The 24,983-nt window shown below is 52.9% G+C and overlaps 1 protein-coding gene across 3 annotated transcripts in view; it reads right to left on the reverse strand.

Moving 5' to 3' along the window:
* Window positions 1–24,983, reverse strand: part of MGLL (monoglyceride lipase) — a 103,312-nt gene that overhangs the window by 65,341 nt on the left and 12,988 nt on the right. For all 3 annotated transcript variants that reach the window (XM_068558960.1, XM_068558959.1, XM_068558958.1), the window contains exon 3: window positions 2,738–2,844. In XM_068558960.1, coding sequence (XP_068415061.1) covers window positions 2,738–2,844 — 107 coding nt within the window. The remainder of the gene's footprint in view (window positions 1–2,737; window positions 2,845–24,983) is intronic.

Below are 24,983 nucleotides of genomic sequence, written 5' to 3' on the forward strand. Positions count from 1 at the left end.
TCTGGCAAAGCCCTGAGGCCCATGAGGTCATCCTGGAACATTCTAAGGTCAAACAGAAAACACAGGTAAGCGGGGTGCTAACTGAGCACCTTGCCGTGCACACCAGGCTGCCAGCCACACCACCCAACCCAGAGTCTCCAGGTTTCTTGCTGGAGCACAGCTGAGCAAGGAGATTTACCTTAAAATCAAGTTAGCACAGCATTTGTAGAAACCCGGGTTTCTACAAATTGTGTTACAGAAACCAGCCATGAAACCGCCCTTGGTAGGTCTGTTTACTCTGTGAAGCGTTTTCCATCTATCCTTCAGCCGATCTTCACTGCAGCCCCTGCAACCAGGCAGGGGACCCGAGAACCCGGCACCCCTGCTCCCAGCCTCGGTGTCCCCCGCTGGGGATGGAGGGGGTCTAGGGGCTGGCAGAGTGAAGGGGAGGAGGTACCACCCTCCCCTGGGCCCCCGTAGCCTTATTTTATTCTATCACTGCCCTGTCTGGCCCATTTGGTAGATGAAAAAACTAAGGCTCGGAATGGTCAGGCATCCGAGTCTCACGGCTGGAATCGCAGTCCAGCAGACACCTGGACCCAGGTATGTCTGCGTCGGGGCCCTTCTGTCATCTGGGGGGCAGGTCCCCCCGGAAGCACAGGAGTGCAGATGACAACCGACAGCATGACTGGAAACGGGGAGGTCTAGGCCAGCCTGGCACTGGCGAGGCCCTGGGGCCTTGGGAGGTGTTTTTGCTCTGTGTTTTTTAATCCTTGTATCCCTCCAGTTGGCCCCATAAATGCCCTGACATTTCCCCCATAGAGACTTTATTTAAATTTAAAAGCTATGTGGGAAAGAATGAAGCACCTCTCTGTAGGCGTCATGCCGGTGTGAACACCGAGTCATGTGCGGTGTGATAAAGGAGGCTGGGCTGCAGAACCAGCAGGCCTGGGCTCAAGTCCCTCCGGCCCCCCCGCTCCCCTCCACACCCCTGCGAGAAGCAACCAGGCACAGGGCGTAACCACCAGCGTCTGCTTGCCCAGCCGGCACAAGACCGCACAGAGGCAGCCCAGCACCCGCTTTCTCCCACTAAGGAAGCCACAGCCACACTCATCTCTAGACAACCAAAGTCACACTGGGTTCATTTCTTGAATAAAACACCGCCCACACGCACTTGCCCGGGAGATTTCCTGTGAGTCGTTGGAAGAAACTGATCAATCAAGGAACTTAAAACAGGTGAATGCAAGCAACCAGCTTTCAGCTATATTTAGAATGTCAGAGAGAGACAGGCCTCAGATTTGGATGTTAATTTGGAAACATCAAAAGGCAGGCTGTTTCTTTTCTCTCTTTACTCTAAAAAAGAAGGCTTTTCAAATTGTTTTTCAAACTTCTACGCCCAGACAACATAAACAAGGCAGGACAGTTACTCCCCCCCACAGATTTGGCCAAAGGCAGCTGATAAGAAGGTAGCTGACCTCCAGATTAAAAGCAGGTAACTTAAAATTCCGTAGGAGGTGTTTCGTGTTTGCATAGTACAAACATTCTTTTCTTTCAGAATGCCCCCATGGTGTTCAGCTCATTGCAACAAACGTTAACAGAGACAAACGCGATAGGAAAAAAGTCATTCCTATCATGGGTCTTACGGTGTAGAAGGTGGCAAAGTAAATAATGACAGTCCCACAGTGAAAATCAAGATAATCCTCGAATATTCTCTCTCAAACAGTCTCACAAATATCACTGGGACTGTTTGCAAAGCACTACAGAACATTACGACCATAGTAAGAAAGAATTTAGTCAATATTCTCAGTTATGAGGACCCTTGCACATATGTGGCTGAAAAGGGGCTCTTGGTAGACCAAATTGCAGTTCCTTATATACAAAACGCCCCAGGCAAGCTTTCCCTCCTGTCACAAGGACTCCCAGGCCTGTCACTTCTCCCCTACCCCTCTTTTCACTTAATTATTTCCCTATCAGATAAAACGGAAGCAACGTTTCTGGATCTGGGCCAGGATGATAGATTTCTACATTGAAGCAGTGCAGAAATCACCATGGTCAGTCACAAGGAACTCTTCATTCTTAAGACTGTTAGACAAAGAAAGATCTCGACTGGGAGCCTTCCCAGCCACAGAGAATGTCACCCAAAGGACTGAGGAACTACATACTGATTTAGGCAACAAATGCTGCATTCTGATGGTTACTATGGATTTTGTTACTGATGAAGAATCAAAGACTTGGCCTGGGGACATGTGTGTGTGCACATGTGTGCGTGCATCTGTATGTGCTTGTGAATGTGCCCGTGTTCGGGGTTTTCTCATGACCACACGGCCCTTGAGACCCTTACTGTTCTCCTGGTCTGAATGCTTTGGAAGCATCCTGAGGCCGCACTGGGCTGTGTACGGCACTTGTACTGAGCATGGCATTGTCTGAAGTCCTGTGGGGGAAACCAGGGCCCGTTCTGTGCAGAGAGCGCTTTATAAACGTGAGAGAGGGTGACTTGGCCTGGGGCAAGTTCTTACACAAACACATCCGGGCTTTTCAGTGGAGGTTTCTAATCAGCCTGCATTCAATCCCAGACTCAACAGAAACTGCTGGTCAGACACATTCTTTGTTGACATAACTGCACATTTTTCACTTACAAACATCCCGTGGAGAACGTCTTTTCCCAGTTTCAGTGCATGAATCAGAAGTGGAAAGCTGAGGAGGAGGGAGGACTGGGAGGGGGCGCCCCGGAGCGGGGGCTCAGCCCCGGGCTACTCACCGTGGTCGTGGGCGAACACCAGCAGCTCCAGCCCCACCAGCATCCGAGCCAGCTCGTCGTAGCGGCCGCAGTGCTCCCCCGCTCCGTGGGACACAAAGACCAAGGCCCTGCAGGGACGAGAGATGGCCGTTAGGAAGGCGCAGGCCACGGAGGCCGTGTCCAGGGCGGGGCAGGGCTCCCGCAACATCAGCGGAGAGTCAAAGACTAAATCACGGGTCTAAGTGAGAGGGCACGCTGTTAAAACATGGGCTTCAGGGTCACCCAGAACGGAGCCGGTTCCTAGAGAACAGTCACCACAACAGTGTCTCCAGCCGCGGGCTGAGGGAGTCCTGGGAGCTCACTTCTGCAGGTGCTGGCGTACGGGGGGTCCTCCATCGGCCCCACCCAAGGGGCCAGACCTGAGCCAATCAGGGCACCGTGGTCGCAGCCGCAGTCACTGGCTCAAGTGGCTCCAGCCAAGCGAATGGGTCCAGGAGGAGCCGACCCTAGAGGACAGGTCAACCCGAGGGAGGAGAGGCACGAAGGGGGAAGCCAGCCCTAACGGTGCTGTCTGGGCCCTGAATCCAGCTAGACCCGAAGCCAGCACGCTTCCAGCCCTGCTCCCAGCCCCGCTCCTGGCTGTGCTGTGCAGGCACTGGGTTTTCTGTCACTTGTGCCGACAGACAGCTCTTCCCACTGTCGTGCGGATAACTCCATTCCGCACGTGCTTGCCCTCAGCTGCTGGAGTTTGTGCTCCATGTGCAGCTTTTCTTCTCTTCCCCCCTTTGCCCACCTGGCTCCCTCCTCCCTCCCTTCCAGGCCCTCTCAGGAGGGAGATTCCACAGCTTCCTCTGGGCTCCAAACCCTCTGTCCAGCAGGGGCCAGGCGGCTTGCTGCCCTCCCCGCTGGCTGTAGCCTTCTTGAGGACACACTGACTCTCTCTCTCTTGCTGCCTCTTTGTGGCTGGCACAGTTTTGAGCTACAGCTGGCACTCTGCAAATGCGGTAGGTAGGTAGGTAGGTAGGTAGGTAGGAAGGAAGGAAGGAAGGAAGGAAGGAAGGAAGAGGCTGTGACATTTTGAAATAAACGCGGTATCTCGCACCCAAGATCTGTGCAGCGGAAGCCTCAGGACTGAAAGCAGAGCCTGGCTGGGCGCTCAGTCACCCCCGCCGAAAGGCTTCCATGCGGTGAGCCCACCTGCGGACACAGAGAGCGGCCCCCATCACACCGCGCTCACCCCCGAGTCAGCCAGCAGTGGAGGGCTACAGGAGGGCACTCAGATTCTTGAATATACAACTGCCCAGACTAGTACTCGTAGCATGAGGCCCAGAGAGGCTAGAGTCCCCTTCAGGCAAGGAGGGAACTGCTGTGAGCCACGCCCATAAAGACAAGGGGGAGGGGGAGGAGAGGGGAGGACAGCAGCTGCCCCTTCACGGAGCATTTCCTATGTGTCAGTTCCTCTGCTAAGTCCACATACAGGATTTCTAATCCTCATAATCATCCTACCTTTACCTTCTTTACAGCTGAGAGTGAAAACCAGAGAGGTCACACAGCAAGTGGGTAGAATGTAGATCAGAGCATGTCACCACCCGGCTTCCAGGTCTCCAGTGGGCAACCAGCAGGCTCAGAGTACAAGTCGTCCTGTCCCTTCCTGTGTCACCACTCCTCGACCCCTTCCCGCTCACCGCCCGTCCTCACCAGGGGCTTCCAGCCATTCTTCAGCAGCGCCAGCTCTTCCCACCTCAGGGTCTTTGGCCCCTCTCCCCGGAGCACCCTCCCCCAGATCTCCCATGGCTGCTCCTCGTGCCCGGGACTCATGGAAGACGTCTCCTAGAGCGGCCTCCATCCCTCAGGCCTTTCTGACCTGCACTGGGCCCTCACTACACATCACAGTTTGCCCTTGTTTGCACTGGGCCCCGTACTGCACATCACAGTTTGCCCTTGTTTGCACTGGGCCCGTACTGCACATCACAGTTTGCCACTGCTTTGCTATTCACTTGCTCACCTGGTTCCTGGCTCTCTCCTCCACTTCAAGGTCAGCTCAAGAGGCCAGAAGCCTTGTCCACCTTGCTGCTGGCAGAATCCCAGAGCTGCCGCAGCCAAGTGGCACTGGCACATATGTGGTGAGCGAACAGACTCCTGTGTTCTCTCTGCGGCTCCCCTCTGCCAGGGTGTGTAGGGGCAGAGGGACCCCGCATTTTATTCTTTGAGCAGTGCACAAAGCACCAGCACTAACCTCAGTTTCCTTTTGCATCTGTCCTCCCTGCCCTTTTCCTAAAATACAACAGACATTTCACACCCTCTTCATTGCTCCATGGAATGTCCAGCCACCTCTGTTTGATCAGACATCAATTTGGGCAGATTACACCTGCCCACCTGACACTTCCGGGGTCGGCTGATGGGATTTCTCTCAGCTACCCAGAAGCATGGCTGGAACCTCTAAACAGCCATCATCGGCCATCGGCACAAGGGGCTGTGCTCCCAGAAGGGGCAGCTCAAGCACTTTAATATCCTTGGGGAATGTGGCAGCTGCTGGATTAATTCAGCCCACAGTTAACACAGACAGACAAGCCGGGTCACGTGACAGCCAGCCTCTCCCTGCGGTCAGGACCCACTGGGTGTAGGAGGACTTCGGAGTCTCAATTTGCATCCACAGGAGTGGCACACGGCCATCACCGCCACCATGCTGGGAACTGTCTGTTAACAGAACCCACCCTGGACACCACGTGTGGGAGAACGGGTGCTCTTACTGCACAGGAAGAACTTCTTCCCCAGCGGTTCTCAACTCGGGCCACAACCTGAAATCACATGGAGAGCTTTCCAAAGTGCCAAGGCTGTGTCCCACCCCCGGAAGCAGCTCTGGTTAACTGGTCTGGGTGGGAGAGTGCCCCAGAGGTTCCGCTGTGTGGCCGAGGCAGAGAAGCGCCTCTCACCACGTGCAGCGTGGCCAACGATGCCGCTCAGGCGCCACGTGGGACCCCCAGTGGCGAGAAAGCAGCCCTCCTGGCGTGGAGACTCCCAGCCGCTTGGGAGCCTCTTACCTCCCGGGGGGACACGCTGGGAAAACCACAGGCTCATCTGGACCACGGCAGAGGCTTCTGAGGCATGCTGCCGCCACCCCTGTGGAAACCAGCAGACCGACGTGGCCATCCACTGCGGGCAGCACAGGCCTCTGCCACCCCCCACCCCCCGCACAGGTGGGCAGCACCTGCACGCTCGCCTCCCCCAGACCCAGGCCAGGCTTCTCCACAGACACGCCCTCCGGCACTGGCCTCGTTCCCGTCCTGAGCTGCTGCTGCCATAAGTGGGGTTCTCCGTAGTTCCTGGTTTCAGCTCTCACCTGGACCCCGATTCTGAAACATCAGTCTCCCCTCCTGCTCCCCACACTTCCTTGTTCCCTGGACCTGAGCCTTTATTTTGTAGAATCTGTCTAGCAAAGAGAAGATCCAGTCACATGAGACTTCCCGCTGCGTCAGAGAGGAGCTACTGGCCCCGTGCTCACGCCCTCATCTCCCTTCTCCCCTCGGCCGAGGGCTACCCTTCTTCCTAGCGCTCAGATAAGCAGATCAGGGTGCATTGCTAAATGTTTAATAACCGTAGTGAGTGGTCCTCATTTGTAGCGTCTGCCAGTTTCCATGGTGTAAATGCTCTCAGCACAGCGGATTTCAAGTTATTAACGTGACACCACTGGACACGGTGCTCGGGAGAGGTGTACACAGTCGACTCCCGAGAGCTAGGCACGTGGGCGCCAGCAGGGAACCCCTGCGCCAACCAAGGCCTCTCTGGGGACCCCTCTTTCTGACTGTGCTTGGACTGTCGCTTGGGTCTCAGGCCTTTTCTGACCACTTCAGGTGAAGGGTCCCTTCAGCACGCGACACCGTCTGAATTACTGGTCCACGGCCACGCTTTGCTTGGCCTCCCCTGACCCCCGACCGGCATGTACTCTCCAGAGCAGAGGTCTCATTTATCTCATTTATGACGAAGTTCCCAGCTGAGGAAGATGCTGGCGCACACAGGAGCTTAGAAGGATGTGCTGACCGGCTGCAAGACCCCTGGAGCCTGGATCCCTCTGCCTACCGCATCCCACAGGCTCAGACCTCATGCCCAGGGTGTCCCTCTGCTTGGCCCCACCCACCCGCCAGGACACCCCCCCTCCCCCCGGCAGACCTTCCTGCCTCCCCCCACCCCCAAGGGCTGCTGTAGGTGGAGCCTCGGCTCATTGTCCCATCCTGTGATCTAAACCTGAGGCCGGGCCCCAGCCTCTCCCAGGTCCCCACCTCGTTGCCACGGGAACATCCAGCCATGTCCCGAGCTGCGTGTTTACGCTGTGTCTTTGGGGAAAAGGGAACCCCCCCGCCCAGCACATTCACCACTGCATGCTGGCCGCCACTTGGCATTGCTCCTTTGGGGTTTCACGTGGAGACCCCGTGATTACATTTCAGCTCTGGGAAACATAGCACTGTGGAACCAGCATGCCAAGTAAATAAACACCAGCCTCACTCAAGGCTGTGAACAGGGAGCAACGGCTGAAGCCAGCACAACTTGGTTTGATTCCCGGCACTGCCACGCGTGACCCCGGGCAAGGCCCCTAGCCACTCACAGGATGGCAGCAACGGCAGTCCTTTGACTGAGATCGCCCAGAAATACTGACTCAAGGCTTATCACGTGCCAGGCCCCAGGGACACAAGATGGACCAACAGCACTGTCCCTGCCCTCACACAGCTGACAGTCTAGTGGGAAAGACAGATCTCAGCAGAGACCACACATGTCAGTGTGTGTTGTGAGAAGCACCGTGAACACAGAGGGGGGCGGCAGGGAGCCTGATCTGCCCTGGTGGGAGCGGCCGGGAAGGCAGGCTGAGAAAGAGACAGGCGTGGTGGGAACGAGAGCTGTCCTTGGCAGGGTCCTGCCCACCCCAGGCCCAGAGAAAAGGCCTCCCATCCGGACGCTGCTGCGAAGAGCCGGGGGTTATGCATGCAGAGGATGGGACCGAGCAGGGCAGTGACCTGATCTGACTTCCTGAAGCCCCCGGGGCTGCTGTGGACAACAGAGCAGGGAGGCAGGCGACGACGTCTGCCGAGGAACCCGCGTGGCCAGGCCCCCAGCAGGTGCCAGGGAAAGCGATCCCCTCCCTCCTTCCTCCCCTCATGTTTGCATCCTCGACAAAGGACGGCAGCAGAACATCAGCGAGGCCGTTTATGCAGACAAGGCAATACCCGCAGCGGCAGGAACGAGGCCCCAGAAGACGCTGGCGAAGATCTTTTTCCTGGAACTTCTTCACCGGCTGCAGCCAGTAGGGAGCCAGTCGTTCCCGTTCCGGGAGAGGGTGACTGCCGGGCCCGGCCCCAGGAGCAGATGGCCTGCCTGGCATCCAGCCCTGGGAGGTGGGGCAGCTCCCAATAAAGCACATGCCGCCTTGAGATGAACACACTGCGGAGCTCCTCGGCACTTACAAGCCAGGGCCGGTTTATCTGTGCCCAGGTTTGACAAAGCGGAACTTGCCCTCCATCAAATAACTGATTCTCTTTATTCCTCTGCTTGTTCACTGTTTAAGTGACTGACCTCTCTGGGGCTCAGTTTTCTCAGCTGTAAAAGGGGGACAATCGTAAAACCACTGACCACAGAGGAGTCACAAGGTAAACAAGAAAACAGGTGTGGAATGCTCTGGGTCCTGCCTGGCACTGTCCTCGGTGAGGATGTTTCTCCGACGGCACAGGGGGTCCTACTTGCAGCCTGGAGGCCGGGTTCACGCTGCAGCCCCCATGAGCTGGCCCTGCACCTCTGTGGGCCTCGGTTTCTCCACCTGTGAAACGGGGGCACTGGCGCCTCCTTGATGGGGTTGGAGATGAAATGAGAGAATGTATGTGAAAATACGCTGAGGGGCTCCTCAGCCCCTGTCATGGGCTCTGCCTCACTCAGCCGCTGGACAGGGAGCCCATTCATGGACCCACACTGGGCAGAGGCCCCGGAAGGGCGGGCGGGGAACGGGCCAGCCGCCTCACGTGCTTCGAAGGCAGAGAGCGGTGCTGGGATGCAAAGAACTCATCCCCACCTGTTTCCTACAGGACTTTGGCCTCGGCTGGGACCTGCCCCCACCTCCGTCTGCACACCGGCAGGGTGGGCACATGGTCATCGGGAGAACTGAGGGGAACAACGTCAAACACTCGGCCTGGCCTGGCTGCAGGAGAAGACGTCAGCCCCCTTCCTGTGCACCCTTCTCCCAGACATGCCGACTCATCAAGAAGAACTGACTGTCCAGCTGAAGAGATGTTCTGCTCGTTTCATTAGGGAAAAAATTCAGAAAACCAAGGATTTCTTGGAGGAGATTTTTGGTCGGAGGGACACAGTAGATGTCTGCACCACCAGGCAGCAGCTCAGGTGGGGTCACCGGACCCAGGAAGCGGCAGCCTTTGTGGGCACCAGCCCCACTGACCCTCATAACGTCCCCCAATGCAGGGGGCGGGAGGGGATCCTCCTGCCTCTTCAGGGGCTGTACTTGCTTATTTCCAAGGCGTCCCACTCAGAAAACTAGATGGTCAGAGAATCATCCACATCCACCACCCTCTTTACTGCCAAATTTTATGACTTAAAAAAATTCCCCCGGGGCTTCCCTGGTGGCGCAGTCGTTAAGAATCCGCCTGTCAATGCAGGGGACACGGGTTCGAGCCCTGGTCCGGGAAGATCCCACATGCCGCGGAGCAACTAAGCCCGTGCACCACAACTACCGAGCCTGCACTCTAGAGCCCGTGAGCCACAACTACTGAGCCTATGCTCTAGAGCCCGTGAGCCACAACTACTGAGCCCACGTGCCACAACTACTGAAGCCCGTGTGCCTAGAGCCCGTGCTCTGCAACAAGAGAAGCCACCCCAATGAGAAACCCGTGCACTGCAGTGAAGAACAGCCCCCGCTCACCGCAACTAGAGAAAGCCCGCGCGCAGCAACGAAGACCCAACGCAGCCTTAAAAAAAAAAACAAAAAACCCCCAGCACATGTGTCACCAGGCCTGCGGGTGGGACCGTGAGGCTGGCTTGGACCCCTTCCCCATAACGAGAGCGGGAGCACGCCGGGCTCTGCAGAGTCCAAACCCAGCTGCCGGAGGACTTGTTTCCTCCTCCCTGGCAGGGCTCCCACAGCGTGAACAGTGTGCAGCGGGGACAGAAATAGAACAGAGCCAGTGAAGGGGGTCTAAAACTTCACAGAGGAAACTAGAAATAGACCTGTCGTTTGTAAAACAGATCGATAATGCCTATCTCCCGGGCCTTGTGAGGAATGATTGAGAGAATTTATGGAAAATAACCCAGCAGGACGCGGTGGGCAGCCAGGCATTATGTAACAGCCAGTGCTGACAGCTGGTATTTACTTTGGCCAGATACTGGTCTAAGTGTGCTGGGCGCTAGCTCACTCAGGGCTCACAACCCAGAAGTGGGCACTGCTAGATTCCCCATTTTACGGATGAGAAAAGTGGGGCCCCGAGAGGCTAAGCAGCTCTCCTGGGGTCACACAGCTGTAGGTTTTGAACCCTGCACGCTGGGCCACTGTGGGACCACATGATAAGGGGAAGACACCACGTGACCATGTCCAGATGTGCAGTCAGGTGGTGTCCCAATGGCCCTCGCCCTGAGCAGTAGTGGGAGACTGCAGACCACCTACGGAAGGTCTGCTCTGAGTCAATAACCCTGAGATATAAGCACAGCAGGCCCTTCGTTCCCCCTGACTTACTGGACTTACGAATACAAAGCGGGGCTGAAGGCCTGGAGTAACCCATGGTGCTGCCTTCCCAGAGCCTCCAGAGCGGAGGCCTGGCCTGCCCGCTGCCCATGTGACTCCCCCTCCCGTCTGGGCCCCCACTCCCCACCGCCCTCCCTCCTGCTCTGATCTGACCCTGGTCCTCCAGGCCGGCCGCTCCTGCCTTCCCCGCTAGAGAGCGTGGCCGGGTCCCCAGAGTGCACGTGTAAGGCGTGGCCGGCGAGCCCCTGTGAGGCCCTCTTCCACTTCCTCTCGATGACGCACATGCCCCCCACCCAATACCAAGATGCTCCCAGAAACAGAAGACAAGCCGAGCGGAGACCACCGAGCTTCCCCACATCCCTGCGTTCTGAGCTGTACCCCTCACCACGAGCTTGCTTCCGGGTCACCCGAAAGGCCAGATCTAGAGAGCTGAAAGCTCATCCTGCGCACCCACATGCCCTGCAGACAGAGCCGCCCACCTCCCTTCCCCTCTGGTCTGCGTGCCCTCCTGGTTCAGAGCACCCTGCAGCCTCCAGGGTGACCACTGCCCAGCCGGAGCTCATGTCCACGCCCTGATTACTCCACACCCTGGCAGTTGGTTATACTTGTCTCTAGGCTGGAGGTGTCTTCTGCATCTCTTAGCTGCCCCAAGACACAGAAGCGGAGAAACTCTTATCTGCTGAGTGTGGTCAAGTCACCCTGCTGAATGAGCTCCCTGCTTACTGCGCCCCCCAGGACACCACGTGGCCCACTTAGCCCAGCACTGAACCCCTGAGGCCAGGAGTTTCTTCCTCACTTCCATGGAAATCCTTCATGCTGCAACTGGCTCCATCTGCTGAAGTTCCGTCCTCGTGGGAAGGAGCGGCCAGGGCCCCCGTCCTTTCGAGTGCATTGTGCCTGGGGCCACTCAGGGGGCCAAGTCCACACATCTCTCTCTATGGAGATCGACACCTACAGACCTGGCTTTAAGATACTCGTGCTAAATCAATCCATTCACTTTATTTTTATCTCACAGACCAGTAACATTGCAGAAAAACACAGCTGTGGTCCACAAACGTCCTTCTGTAAGACCTGACGGGAAGGCCACAGAGAAAACCTAGAGTCACCAAAAATGGGTGAGCTTTAAAAATCAGCTCTCCCTGAGTTCGGACCCCACCTCCGCTATCTGAGCAAGTCACTCAGGTAGGTACCCGTAGAAAGGGAAAAACCAGCCCCGCCTCACAGAGGTGTAAATGACGATGCCCTCGAGATGCCCGCCCAGCGCATGGTGCACGGCTTCCTCTCCCTGTCAAGCCCGTGGTGGCACTGCGTGAGCCAGGCCATCTGAGAACACGCCAAGGGTGCTTGCACTTGCAACCACTGCTCCACACAGCCATGTGGCTGCCAGGCAGGTCACCTCCTGGTCTTCCGGCCAGGGTATTCGGGGTTGTATACACATAAGCAGGCCCACCTGTGCCCCATATGGACCTAAACCCAACAGGAGGTCGCGACTCGAGCCATTTTGACGTGGGAGCAGTGCTGATCACTGTCAGCCCACCCAAGTCTGCAGGGCCTCTCCACTCCCCTTGCTGCCAGCCAGACACAAGTCTCCCCGGCTCCCACCAAAGAGGGGAAGCAGGCATGCAGCAGGACGACAGCCGCCCGGGACCCTGGCTGCTTCAGCAGCTCTCACTGCGACCCACGCACGTCCACGGCAAGAAGGGCCTGGCTTGGCAGATTTGCACGACGGGGTGCTTTCAAAAACCCCACTTAGCCTAAATCCTCATATGCCAACGTTATTAAAACGTTAAAAAAAAACAGGTAATGTGTGTGTGTACGTTATAACATAAATATAATTTTATTTTAAAAATGATAAGAACGGCATATTTTGAGAGCCTGTGTGCCAGGTGTTGGGCTCTGCACTCTGTATGCACAATCTCATCTCCCAGGCTGGAAAAGCTCTGGATCTCCTGGAGCCTTTTCAGATGTCAGTTTATTCCCTCTTCATAAGTGCCCATTCTTATTTTATAGAATGTTTTATAGCCAAGTCTTCCTGGATCCTGTTGGAAGTTACTGGAAAGTTTCTAAATTTCTTGCAGCGAAGCTACATGATAATACGTTTCCTCAAGTCCTCAGAAGGATGCCCTTCTGTGGAGCTGCAAAGTCTTTTGGGTTTCTGGTGATTTTCATCGTTTGCTCATCCTTTTTGAAAAAGGTCAAGATGTGCCCAGTGTCAAGAATTGAGGGGCAATTGTGAGGGTCCTGCCCAAACCTTTTAGTCCAGATGAAGCAAAAGGTGCGGAACTACCCCTAGGGAGCTACCAGGACTCACAGGAGGAGGAGTAATGAATGTTCCTGGTGAATTTATGAAGGGACAAAAAGGCCACCAAATCTCCACAAGTATAATATGAAAAAACGCACACACCCACACCCACACACATAATTTATGTAAGTTTGAAAAAGGAATATGGGTCATTTTGAAAAATGGAAAACTACAGACAAGCATAAAGAAAAATCAAATCCATCCATAATCCCACCACCCAGTGATACTGTCAGGAACATTATATTTCCTTCCAGGTTCTCCCTCTCCACAGACATTAAATTTTGTTTTTCATCATTTGTAAGTTAATTATAAATTTATAATTACAACCTACAATTGTAATTATGGTTTATAATTGTAATCACACCTATGTTCCCTCTTGGACCCTTCTTTTGATTCCTCAACGTCTTTCCATGAAGTTTCCTGCAGGAAGTGCGGCACCACCTACTTCCAGAGCTGCTGTGAGTGAACGGACAGAACACCTGAGAAGGCCCCCCGGCACTGCACCCACACCTGGGAAGTACCCAGGACACGGTTAGACGATAAACACCCCTCCTGCATCCAGAGCAGACATCACTAATCAACCACAGCTCCCTGTTCTGCTGAACCCAGGAAGCCTGAGCCTTTTCAGCTCCATGCTCTGGACTCATACTGTGTTCCTACACTGGGCCCTGGTTTTGAAAAGGCTGGTTCTGAACAGCTTCAATTCCTAATTCCCCCAGGATGATGTCACCACCACCTGGAGCATCAAGACTCTCGCATTCTGTGGACCTGCAGCTGGTCCTTCTGCATTCAGCGCGGCCTTCACGAACGAGTACCGTGAAACCACTGCACATAGGTTCCAAAATCGGGGTCTGGCCTCAAATTCTCTCGCTAGGAATCCAGTAGATGGGAGACGTCCCAGCAGAACGACAGTGACGGGGCTGGATTCAGTTTGAGACCAGGGCTCCTCGATTCCTGGGCCATCAAAGGAACACTGTCACACAACCCTCCAGACAGCAACACACGGAAGCCGATGGTGCCCCAGGAGGTGTCACAGGACGCCTGGAGCAGCCACTCTTCCAGCACTGACCCCACTCAGCAAAGGCTTCCCTGTGCAAGGATAATGAAATCCCAGAGTTGGCCTGCCCTGAAGTCAGTCAACTAGGAAATCACAGGCCACACCTAAGGTGTGTTTCCATACAAATGTGCAAAAGCAAATCCAGCATCAACCAGCTTGAAGCAGAGGGGGATGGACAGTCTGATGCATTTTTAACCCGTAATTTATCACACTGCTAACATCTCTCTTTGGGCACTTATCGCATCCCCCCCCACCCCCCGGGCCACCCGGATGCCGGCCTTACCTAGCCTGCTAAGGTGATATCTCACCTACTCTGCAGAGCCCGTGGGCTCCTGCGACTGACAGGTGTGCCTGCAGTCAGGGCCAGCAGGGAGCAGCATGCGGTGCCACCCCGGCACCAGGCACGGGGGGTCCGCACCAGCCTCGCCCCCAGCCCCACTGTTTCTCTGCAGAGGACGTATCCCCAGACTGCTTTCCACTCTGCTTCCAGCACACGCACTCCTGGGTCTCCGCCAGCTTCTCCTGGCTGGCTCCCCTCAGCCCTCCGCCCCACGTGGCTGTCCCCGAGAAGACCTGGGCCTGGCAGAGCAAGGCTGAGGTTCCTCCCCAGCCCACAGCCTTAATGTCTGCAGGCAAAGAAAGGTGTCTCCAGGATGCACAAGACTACCACACATCTCCTAAGTGATATGTCTCTTGACCTTTCAAGACTCGATCTAGTCTTGCTCTGCACACAGCCTTTTTCTGAGCTGGAAGCCCTCTGAAAGCAGAACCCTGGGGCAAAAAGACTGAGATCTGACACCATCCTTTTATTATAATTGTCTCTAACTCCTTACTTACATGCCTACGATTTTATGTATTCTGACTATCACTAATATCCTAAAATATGCCAGCTTAGGAAAACAGTGTACAATTGAAAACAAGACAAAATGGGACTTCCCTGGTGGCACAGTGGTTAAGAATCCACCTGCCAATGCAGGACACGTGGGTTCGAGCCCTGGTCCGGGAAGATCCCACATGCCGCGGACCAATGAAGCCTGTGCACCACAGCTGCTGAGCCTGCGCTCTAGAGCCCACGAGCCACAACTACTGAGCCCGTGTGCCTAGAGCCCGTGCTCCACAACAAGAGAAGCCACCATGAGAAGCCCACGCACCACAACGGAGAGTAGCCCCTGCTCACTGCAACTAGAGAAAGCCCACATGCAGCAACAAAGACCCAATGCAGCCAAAAATAAATTAAAAATAAATAAATTTATTTAAAAAAAAAAAAGAACCACGCCCGGCACAGAGCAAGCCGCTCACTATGTTGATGGATTCCATCAGCTTTGAAGGAAAACTTGCTCATTCCAGCAGAGGGTAGTTTGGGTTCAGGTGGGAAGTTCGATTTAGGTGAAAAGACAGGTGTGTACTCCTCGCCGGCCCCCTGAGCCTCCGGCGCTCGAGGTGCATCCTGGGCGCGCGTCACAGGCAGCCAGCCTCCAGCTCGGCCTCTGCTTTGAGCCCCAGGCCCACCTCTGCGGCCGCGCTGGCCACCCCTGCAGCCTCTGGACATGGAGCCCTGGGCCTGACTCCCCGAGATGGGCCTCGCCTCTCACGTGCGCTCTCTCCACCCCTTCTGCTACCACCCCCGGCCCCCGTTCCCCCAGATCGAGGATCACAACAGCCTCCAACTCCACACCCTGCCCCCAGCCCTCCCACTCCAATCTGTGCCGACACAAACCCCAGCTTTCTGTCGTGCTGACACCTGCACCTTCGCTGGGCCCTCTCCCCTGCCAGGCCCCTGCCCGGGCTCTGCACCTCTGCCTGTCCTAAGACGCTCTGCTCCTGGCCCTCCCGGGGTGCTCCGGCCATGGCGGCCCGGGGAGGGCATGGGCAGTCAGGGCGGCCGCAGGGAGCTGAGGCCATGGACGACGCGGCCCAGCCGGGGAGCGGCCAAGAGACACCATGGGCAGAGCAAGCGGGTGGTGGGAGGAGTCGCAGGACCACAGGTAACAAGGCTCAGGACGAGGGCCAGCAGAGTTCCCACGAGGGAAGGGACAGGCAGGGCCACCTCAGACGTCGCCAAACACGCAGGGCAAACCGTCAGGGACCGGGGGCTCCGAAGCAGCCGGAGGGAAGGAAATACGCCTGGGACTGTCCACTTACCCAAAGCCACACCCTTCATCCCAGGAGACTCTTCCCAGGAGCCCTGTGACATAAGTAGCCAATTTTGCAAATGAGAAAACTGAAACTCAAAGAGCTGAGATAACGCACTAGCAATCAGAAGAGTCAGAAGTAGAATCTGGATCCACCTGACCTTGAACCTGTGCTCTGCCCATCCCACCAGGATCCCCGAGGGCCCCAGCTCATGGCTCCAGCCCTCACCAGTATGGACCTACCTGCCCCTTTTGGGGGGGGGGCGGCGAGAAGATGAAAGAGCCTATGCGTGCGGACTGCATTTTGCCAACTGTATGTGACCAGCTACCAGCCTCAAGCCCTCTCTTAGGGCGAGATTGGCAAACGAAGGGGAGTGAAGGACGAGTGAGATCGTGACTCAGCCTCTTTACTCTTCCCTGTTCGGTGGCCGACAGCTCATCTCCCAGCTACGTTACCGGCAGAGACAGTGAACTGCGCTTCTTGGAAGCCCCCAAACCTCTTAATAACTGTTATTAAATGAATAAATGACCACATGCCTGCATGATAATAATGAACAGAGAGCACTTCCCTTGCTTGGCCCGGCATTGACATCCATGAAAGAGGAGAGGTCTTCATGGCAGACGCAGATCCACCGCCCCAAACTCCACTCCCCTCTCCAGAGGAACCAAGTTTGACCTGGACACATGGCTGCCAGACACAGACCACAGTCCCCACCCTCCCCTTGCAGCGAGATGTGGCCACACGACCAGCTCACGCCGCAGGATGTGAAGGGAACTGATGTATGCGGCTTCCACAACAGCCACTTGAAGACAATCTGCCCGACGCACACTGGCTTTCTCCTTCCCATGGTCTGGAGCCCAGGCGGCAAGGACCCAGCTGTGGTCACTGGACCACACCCTCGGAGGGTGGGGCAACAAGGCGGGAGGGACTTGTGCCCTGAGCGGCTGTGTGGACCCCTGGACTGGTGACGGAGAGAGACATAGACCTCCATCTTTCATGAGCACCACGTTTCTTCTTCACAACACTTGGGCTGAACCTTAACAAATGCAGACCCTCATGTACGAGATCCCTCACACATGCAGGCGCAAGCTGATGTGGGTTCAAACCCAGGCTCTGCTTTTCCCTAACTGCAACGGTGGGCAAGTTGCTGAATTCTCTGCTTCCTCCCCTGTGAAATGAGGATAACACAGGACCGGCAGTGCAGATGACACAGCACACACACCACAAAGCTGGCTACTGTCAGCGTAGTAGAGTGTTCTCCTGCCAACAGCCCCGTCAGTCACCCTGTGCTGGAGGAGGCAGGTTTTATGTGGGTCCCATGTGGTCAGCTACTGTCTTCACGCCCCAACTGATATTACTGTCCTCACATCCATTTTAACGCAAGATCCTAACAAGCACAGTGGTAAGAACTGCAGAGCAAAGTCCTAATGCTGCAAGTCTCCTCCAGCATGTTTCCCAGAGCATCTATTTCCTTAAAAAAAAAAAAATCTTATCTATCCATCCATCCATCCATCTATATGCAGATAGACATAGACATATTTCTCCCTAGAGAAGACGAAGCCCCATGAAAGGGGATGAACGGCTGCCATGACTCCACCCGTAACACCAGGTGGAGGAGCAACAGGACCACTTGGCACAGTCCAATGGCCGCCTGGCTCTCAGCCCCTCATTTCTTCAGTAACAGAGACTGACTGAGCGCTGGGTTTCTGGACCAGGCTCTGAGGACACATCTGAATTAGATAAAGTCCCTACTCTGGTGGAGCTTCCCGTCCAGGGCCAGAGACAGGATAATCAGCAAATAAACATATGCCTGGTCACATTAAAGCACCATGGAGAAAACAGTCAGGGTTAGGGGGCCAAGGGCCACTGTGCTCCACCCCTCACAGTGCAGAATTGCTTCCTGCAGCACCAGACACTCCAGACACACCAGGTCCAAGACTGCGGTCAGACATTTTCCAAAGAAGATGCATGGATGACCAACAGGCACATGAAAAGATGCTCAACATCGCTAGTCATCAGGGAAATGCAAATCAAAACCACAGTGAGGTACCACCTCACACTGGTCAGAATGGCCACCATTAAAACGTCTACAAATAACAAATGCTGGAGAGGGTGTACAGAAAAGGGAACCCTCCTACACTGTTGGTGGGAGTGTAGATTGGTGCAGCCACTGTGGAAAACAGCATGGAGGTTCCTCAAAAATTAAAAATAAAGCTACCATATGATCCAGCAATTTCACTTGAAAATATATCCAAAGGAAATGAAAACACTATGTCCAAGAGATATCTGCACCCCCATGTTCATAGCAGCATTGTTTACTGTCGCCAAGTTATGGAAACAACCTAAGTGTCCGTCAACAGATGAATGGATAAAGATGTGGCATATATTGGGCTGGCCAAAAAGTTCGTTCGGGTGTCGCCGCAAGGTGTTATGGAAAAACCCAAACGGACTTCTTGGCCAACCCAATATATACAGTGGAATATAATTCAGCCATAAAAATTGAGGAAATTCTACCATTTGCAACAATATGGATGGACCTTGGGGGCATTATGCTAAGTGAAATAAGTCAGAGAAACACAAATGGCACGTGCTCTCACTCATACGTGGAACCGAACAACAGCAGCAGCAGCAAAATAAGAAAACTCTCAGAACAAGAGATCAGATTTGTGGTTACCAAAGATGGGGGTGGGAGGAGGGGGAAATGGAGGAAGGGGGTCAAAAGGTACAAACTTCCAGTTATAAGATAAGTAAGTCCTGGGATGTGACGTACAGCACGGTGACCACAGTTACCACTGCGGTACATGGTACAGGAAAGTTGTTAAGAGAGCAGATCCTAAGAGTCCTCATCACAAGGAGGGGAAAAAAAACTTGTTTTTTTGCATCTATATGAGATGAGCAATGTTCACCACCCTAACGTGATAATCATTTCTAAGCCCTTTAAGTCAAATCATTATGCTGCGCACCTTAGGCTCATACAGGGCTGTGTGTCAGTCACATCTCAATAAAACTGGAAAGCAACATCAGCAACAACAGAAAGAGTCTGGTCCGAGAGGGTGTCACTAACTCAGCTGCCTGCCTTACTGCTGCCAATAAAATGCAGAAACCACCAAATACGGGGCCCTCTGAGGTACCCAGCAGCTGGCAGTTCCAGTGCCCAAAATGCAGTGAGCAAAAGTGGCACCTGGATGCCCCGACGGAGATGACTCAGCCCCTCCCACGTCAGCCCCCCCCTCCTATCATCTGCTAAAGGTGCAGCATATACGTCAGTTCCAGTGAAGCGAGGTAGATAATTGCCTTCCATAAACCAAGTTCGAAACTGATACGGAAATTATTATTCCTCCTGCCTCAAAGTACTTTCCTACGCTTTGGGGGATGCAACCTCCAGGAATGATTTATCTTCAATCGCAAAGCAGTTCCGAACTGTAAGGGGCCAGGAGATTAAGACCCTTCATTAACATGTGTGATCTCTTCGGAGGCGTCTTCTGGCAGCCGTGGCCCTGCGGCTCTGAAAAGGTTCTCGTGCCAAAGGGCTCCTCGGGGGGCCGCTGTCGAGATCAATGTTTGGAACTGGCCTTCTGGGAAATCACTAATGGTCTGTGGAAGGCACATGGCATGACTCTTCGGATGGTCCATTAATGAAGAGCTTCACAGCTGTCCCAAGATTTCAGAAAAGGGAAGCCAAGGGCAGATGCTGGTGTGACTGACGTGGTTTCTGCGTGAAGGAGCTCTGAGCTCTGTCTTCAAGCCCAGGTCTCCTTCTCCCTGCACAGAAAAGGACCTGTGCTTGCTCTCGCTCCCAACAGCGGGCCGCCGCCTGCAGGCCACGTGGAGGTGCCCGAGGGGTGCTCTGGCCTCCCACTGCTCCCCTGCCTCCTCCCAGAGGCCAGCCAGATGCACAGCAACGGTGATGGAGGCACCCCATGCCATCTGGGACGCTCCTGCTGCAGTGTCACGTTCCACAGAAAAGAGAGTGGCAGGCTCTCGCGGGGGACTCGTGAATGCAGGTGTGTGGTGTGAACATGCGTGCCCCTGGAGATGCCAGACCACCAGTCTCTGGAAGGGAAGGTGCAAGCCTCGACGTTTCCCAGTTGGTGCAACACGTCACGGGGGTGGGGGGTGGCACGCCTGTCTTCAGGCTCCCAACCTGTGGGGCCCCCGTGCGGGCAGCGCTCAGGCTGAACCGGGGAGGGCTGGAGGCACAGCATCGAGGAACGGGAACGTGCGCAGGGCGACGCTACTACTGCTTCATCCCCCCCATTCCGCCCTGAGCGCGGGGAGCCCTGGGCAAGGTGCCGGTCTGTCTGAAAGAGATCTCCAACATGACCCGCCTCCGTGTTCAGGACAGAGAGAAGCCACAGGCCCAGGCTGGGGGCAAGCCCGGGGTACAGCTGGGATTCGGCACCAGGGTTTTCTTCTGTCCTGTGGTCACCTTCCACTGATGGCACCTGATACTGGTTTTCCATTTCCCGAGTTAGAATAGCCCTTCCTCTTAAAATAGCTTGCCAGTGAAAAAGAAAGTTGAGTCAAAGAGAACAATGAGGAAATGATAACTCAATTCAGACAGCTGCAGCCGCCACAGCGCTGGTGGCCTGTGGCAACGAGGACACGCAGGGTCTTCCTCTGACAGGGAGGGGGTCACCAGGCCCCTCTCTCACCACCGGGCATTTGAAGACTCACCGAGAGCACAGATGGAGGAGGCTGGAGACAGAAATGACCCGCACGAGAGGTGGACATTTACTAGGCAAACCTTCAAATGGTCCTGGAGGATGAGGAGGCAGAAAGCCCCACTGCCGGTGAGGCAAGCACCGGAGCGAGCCGCGGGCAGCAGAGTGCTGGATGGCAGGTGGACACAGAGCTCCGGGCCGCCTCCTCACTGGGCAGCAGGCTCACGTCCAGACCCAGGTCAAGGTCACCTCAGCTCGAAGCCGCCCCAGCAGAGTCAGGCGATCGCCTCCGCTCACTGGCCACCTGCCCCTCATTTTCTCGCTTGCCTGCCGACTTCTGGCTTCCTGGAGGGGGACCCTTGGCTCACTCGGCTCAGACCCCGATTCCTGCCACAGGCACCAGGTCTCTGCAGGTGGCTGAATGGTCCTAGCTCCTCTGGCGCCCCATCTGTAGAGCCAAGGGGCTGATAATCTTTATGGTGCTTTCCAGTTTCTCAGAATCCACGAATGTTAGCAAGGATTGTCCTGGGGTGGCCCGTCGTCCTAGCTTTCCACTCTTCCTTAATCTCTCAATGTCTTATCATGAATATGTCCACAGAAGAAGAGAGCAAATTTTATTTACAAAGACAAAATTAAATGACCCAAGATGAGCGAGTCGGGGAGAGACTGTTCCACGAGGGAGAAGTGGCCACAGTTGGAGAGGCGCTAGGAGGAGGTGGGCGAGGGTCCTGGGGACCTCCACCCCCAGAGATGACCCCTATCCCTGCCTGAAGGACGGAGGACAATGTGACCAGCACGGACTGCCCAGAGGAAGGCCCGTGAGTTCTCAAGGAGGAACCTCTCCTCAGACCCAGAGGAGACCCTGAAGACAGGGCAGGTTCTATGTGGGCATGGAGGCAACACCTATTCTTAGAGGTTTTGCAAGGAACCGTGTTTGCAAAGATAGCTGCAGTGTGATTTTGGACCTGGATGAAACAGGAAGTAACGGGCAGAGGTAACAGGGATTCTTCAGGCTGAGAAGTGGCTCCCAACCTTCCTATTAGAATGTGCTCGGTCCCATCTTATGTAACATTAATTTTTCTTTTCCTGGAAGGAGAACAGCATGAACTTTCCAAGTCTGCAGATGGCTCCAAGTTCTTCTGGGTGGTGAAATGCCGAACGGATGGCAATAAACAATCGGGAATTTACTGAGACTGCAGGAGAGGTAAGACGAGCACACAGTGATGAATTTAAGGGAAATGGTCACAATCTTACGGGCACAGAGCTCAGAGCTCTGTTATGACCCTGACGGGCAGCTACAGTCAGGACGGCATAATCAGAGCAGACGGTAGAGTTGGACGCGAATGGAGGTGGATGGACCACGGACCATAGGCTCACACCACGACCTGTCACTTCACCAGGGCCCCTCATCAGAGCCACCATGCCTTTCCAAGCAACAGTCTCATTTATAAGGTGGGGTTGTCATCCCTACCTTCACCAGCTGCCATGAGCATTATAAACAGCGCCTGTGCACACAGCCGGGTTCTATGAGCGGCTCCGTAAGCGTCTGACATGGCAGAGCTGGGTGCTGGAGAGAGAACAGTGCCTTTAAAGCAAACAGATGAGGGTTCAAATCCTGGCTCTGCATTCATTAGCCCATGGTTCTCTGGGACCAGTTTCCACGTCAATAAAATATCCAGAACGATGCCAACCCGCTGGTGTGCTGTGAGATTCAGGGAGGTGAAGCCAAAGAAGTATCTAGCAAGGTGTCAGACTCGGGTGGGGCCTTTCTGAAGACTAGTTGCCTTTCCTTTCCAAAGATGATGCAAGGCCTGAAGACACGCATTCAATTTTTGTAGTCAAATTTCTAACCTCTTTTCCATGATTGTATTTTTAATATGGTTGAGATCACAGTTTTATACTTAAATTTATATTTTTTCTCTGTACCATTATATCTTAAATAACTTTGTGTCATTAGTTTTTTTGGTAAACATCGTTAAAAATGTTTGCATAACATTCCTTAACTCATTTCCTTAGGTATCTGCATTTTTTGGTAACAGCTTTAATGAGATATAATTCACAGATCATATCATCTGCTGTTTTAAAGTGTACAACTCAGTGGTTTTTAGTATATTTACAGAGTAGCACAACCATCATCATAATCAGTTTTAGAACATTTTCATCACCCCAAAAAGAAACCTTGTATCTTTAGCTATCACCCCGCAACTTTCCCAACCTCTGCCCCAGCCCCTGGCAACCACTAATCTACTTCCTGTTTCCACAGATTTGCCTATGCTGGACACTTCATGTAAATGGAGTCATATAATATGTCACCTTTTGTGACTGGCTTCTTTCACCCAGCATAATTGTTTCAGGTTCACCAATGTATAAGTATTTCATTCCTTTTTATGCCCAAATCATATTCCGTTGTATTGATACGCCACATTTTATTTATCCATTCATCACTTATAGACATTGGATTGTTTCCACATTTTGACTATTCTGAATAATGCTGCTATGAATATTTGTGTACAACTGTCATCAGGGGAATGCAAATCAATATATGTATATATTCTTTTTCAGATTCTTTTCCATTACAGGTTATTACAAAACATTACAGTTTCCTGTGATATACAGTAGGTCCTTGTTTATCTATTTTATACATAGTAGTGTGTATCTGTTAAACCCGAAATGTTTTTGCTATATACCTAGGAATGGAATTGCTGGGTCATATGCTAACAGTGTTTAACTTTTGAGTAACTGTCAGACTACCTTCCAAAGTGGCTGCAGCATTTTAAATTCCCTCCAGCAGTGCATGAGGGCCCAGATTCCTCCACATCCTCACCAATACTTGTCACTTTGTCTTTTTTATTACAGCCACCCTGGTGGATGGGAAGTGGTACCTCACGTGGTTTTCATTTGCATTTCCCTGATGACAGTTGATGCTGAGCATCATTTTACATGCTCATTGGCCATCTGTATAGCTTCTTTGGGCAAATGTTACTCAGGTCTTTTGCCCATTTTTTTGATTGGGTTGTCTTTCTATCACTGAATTACAAGCATTCTTTTTATATTCTAGGTACAATTTCCTTACCACATAGATGATCTACAAGTATTTTCTCCCATTTTGTGAACTGTCTTTTAGTTTTCTTGACAGTTTACTTTGAAGCACAAAAGTTTTTAATTCTGATGAAGTCCAATATATCAGTTTTTTCTTTTGTAACTTGTCCTTTTGGTGTCATATCTAAGAAACCACTGTCAAATCCAAGGTCATGAAGATTTGCTCCTATGTCTTTTTCTAAGAGTTTTATAGTTGTAGCCCTTGCATTTTGGTTTTTGAGTTTATTTTTGTATATGGTGTGAGGAAGAGGTCCAACTTCCTTCTTTTGCATGTAGATATCCAAGTGTCCCAGCAACATTTGTTGAAAAGACTATTATTTTCCTATTGAGTTCTTTTGGCATTCTTGTCAAAAATCAATTAATCATAGATATATGAGTTTTCCGGGACTCTCAATTCTTTTCCATCCTTATGCCAACAGCACACTGGTTTGATTATTGTTGTTTTATAGTAAGTTTTGAAATCAGAAAATGTGAGTCCTCCAACCTTGTTCTTCTTCTTCACGATTGTTTTGGCTTTTATGGGCCCCTTGAGTTTCCACATGAATTTTAGAAACAGCTGATCAATTTCCAGAAAGAAGCCATCTGGGATTCTCATAGGGATTATATTAAATCTGTAGATCAATTTGGGGAGTATTGCCATGTTAACAATATTAAGGTCTTTCAATCCATGAATATGGAATGTCTTTCCACTCACTTGGATTTTCTTTAACTTCTCTCAGCAACGTTTTGCAGTTTTCAGAGTACAAGTTTTGCATTTCTTTTGTTAAATTTATTTCTAAGCATTTCTATTCTCTCTGATGCTCCTTTAAATGAAATTGTTTTAATTTCATTTTCAGATTGTTCACTGCATGTATATAGAAATACAATCGATTTTTATATATTCATCTTGTATCTTCCAATCTTGTTGAATTCATTTATTAGTTCTAATAGTTTTTAGTGGATTCCTTAGGATTTACTATATACAAGATCATCTCATCTGCAAACAGAGATAGTTTTAGTTCTTCCTTTTCAATCTGGATGCCTTTTCTTTCTTTTTCTTGCCTAACTGCCATAACTAGACCCTCAGTACAGTAACGAATAGCAGTGGTAAGATGGACATCCTTGTCTTGTTCCTTATCTTAGGAGAAAAGCATACAGTCATTTATCATTAAGTATGGTATTAGCTTGAGACTTTTGTCATTGTTCTTTATCAGGCTGAGGAAGGTTCCCTCAATTCATAGTTTGTTGGATGTTTTTATCATGAAAGTGTGTTGGATTCTGTCAAACACTTTTTCTGCATATAC

This window comes from Eschrichtius robustus, chromosome 12 (genome assembly GCF_028021215.1).
Source record: "Eschrichtius robustus isolate mEscRob2 chromosome 12, mEscRob2.pri, whole genome shotgun sequence".
Lineage (NCBI taxonomy): Eukaryota > Metazoa > Chordata > Mammalia > Artiodactyla > Eschrichtiidae > Eschrichtius > Eschrichtius robustus.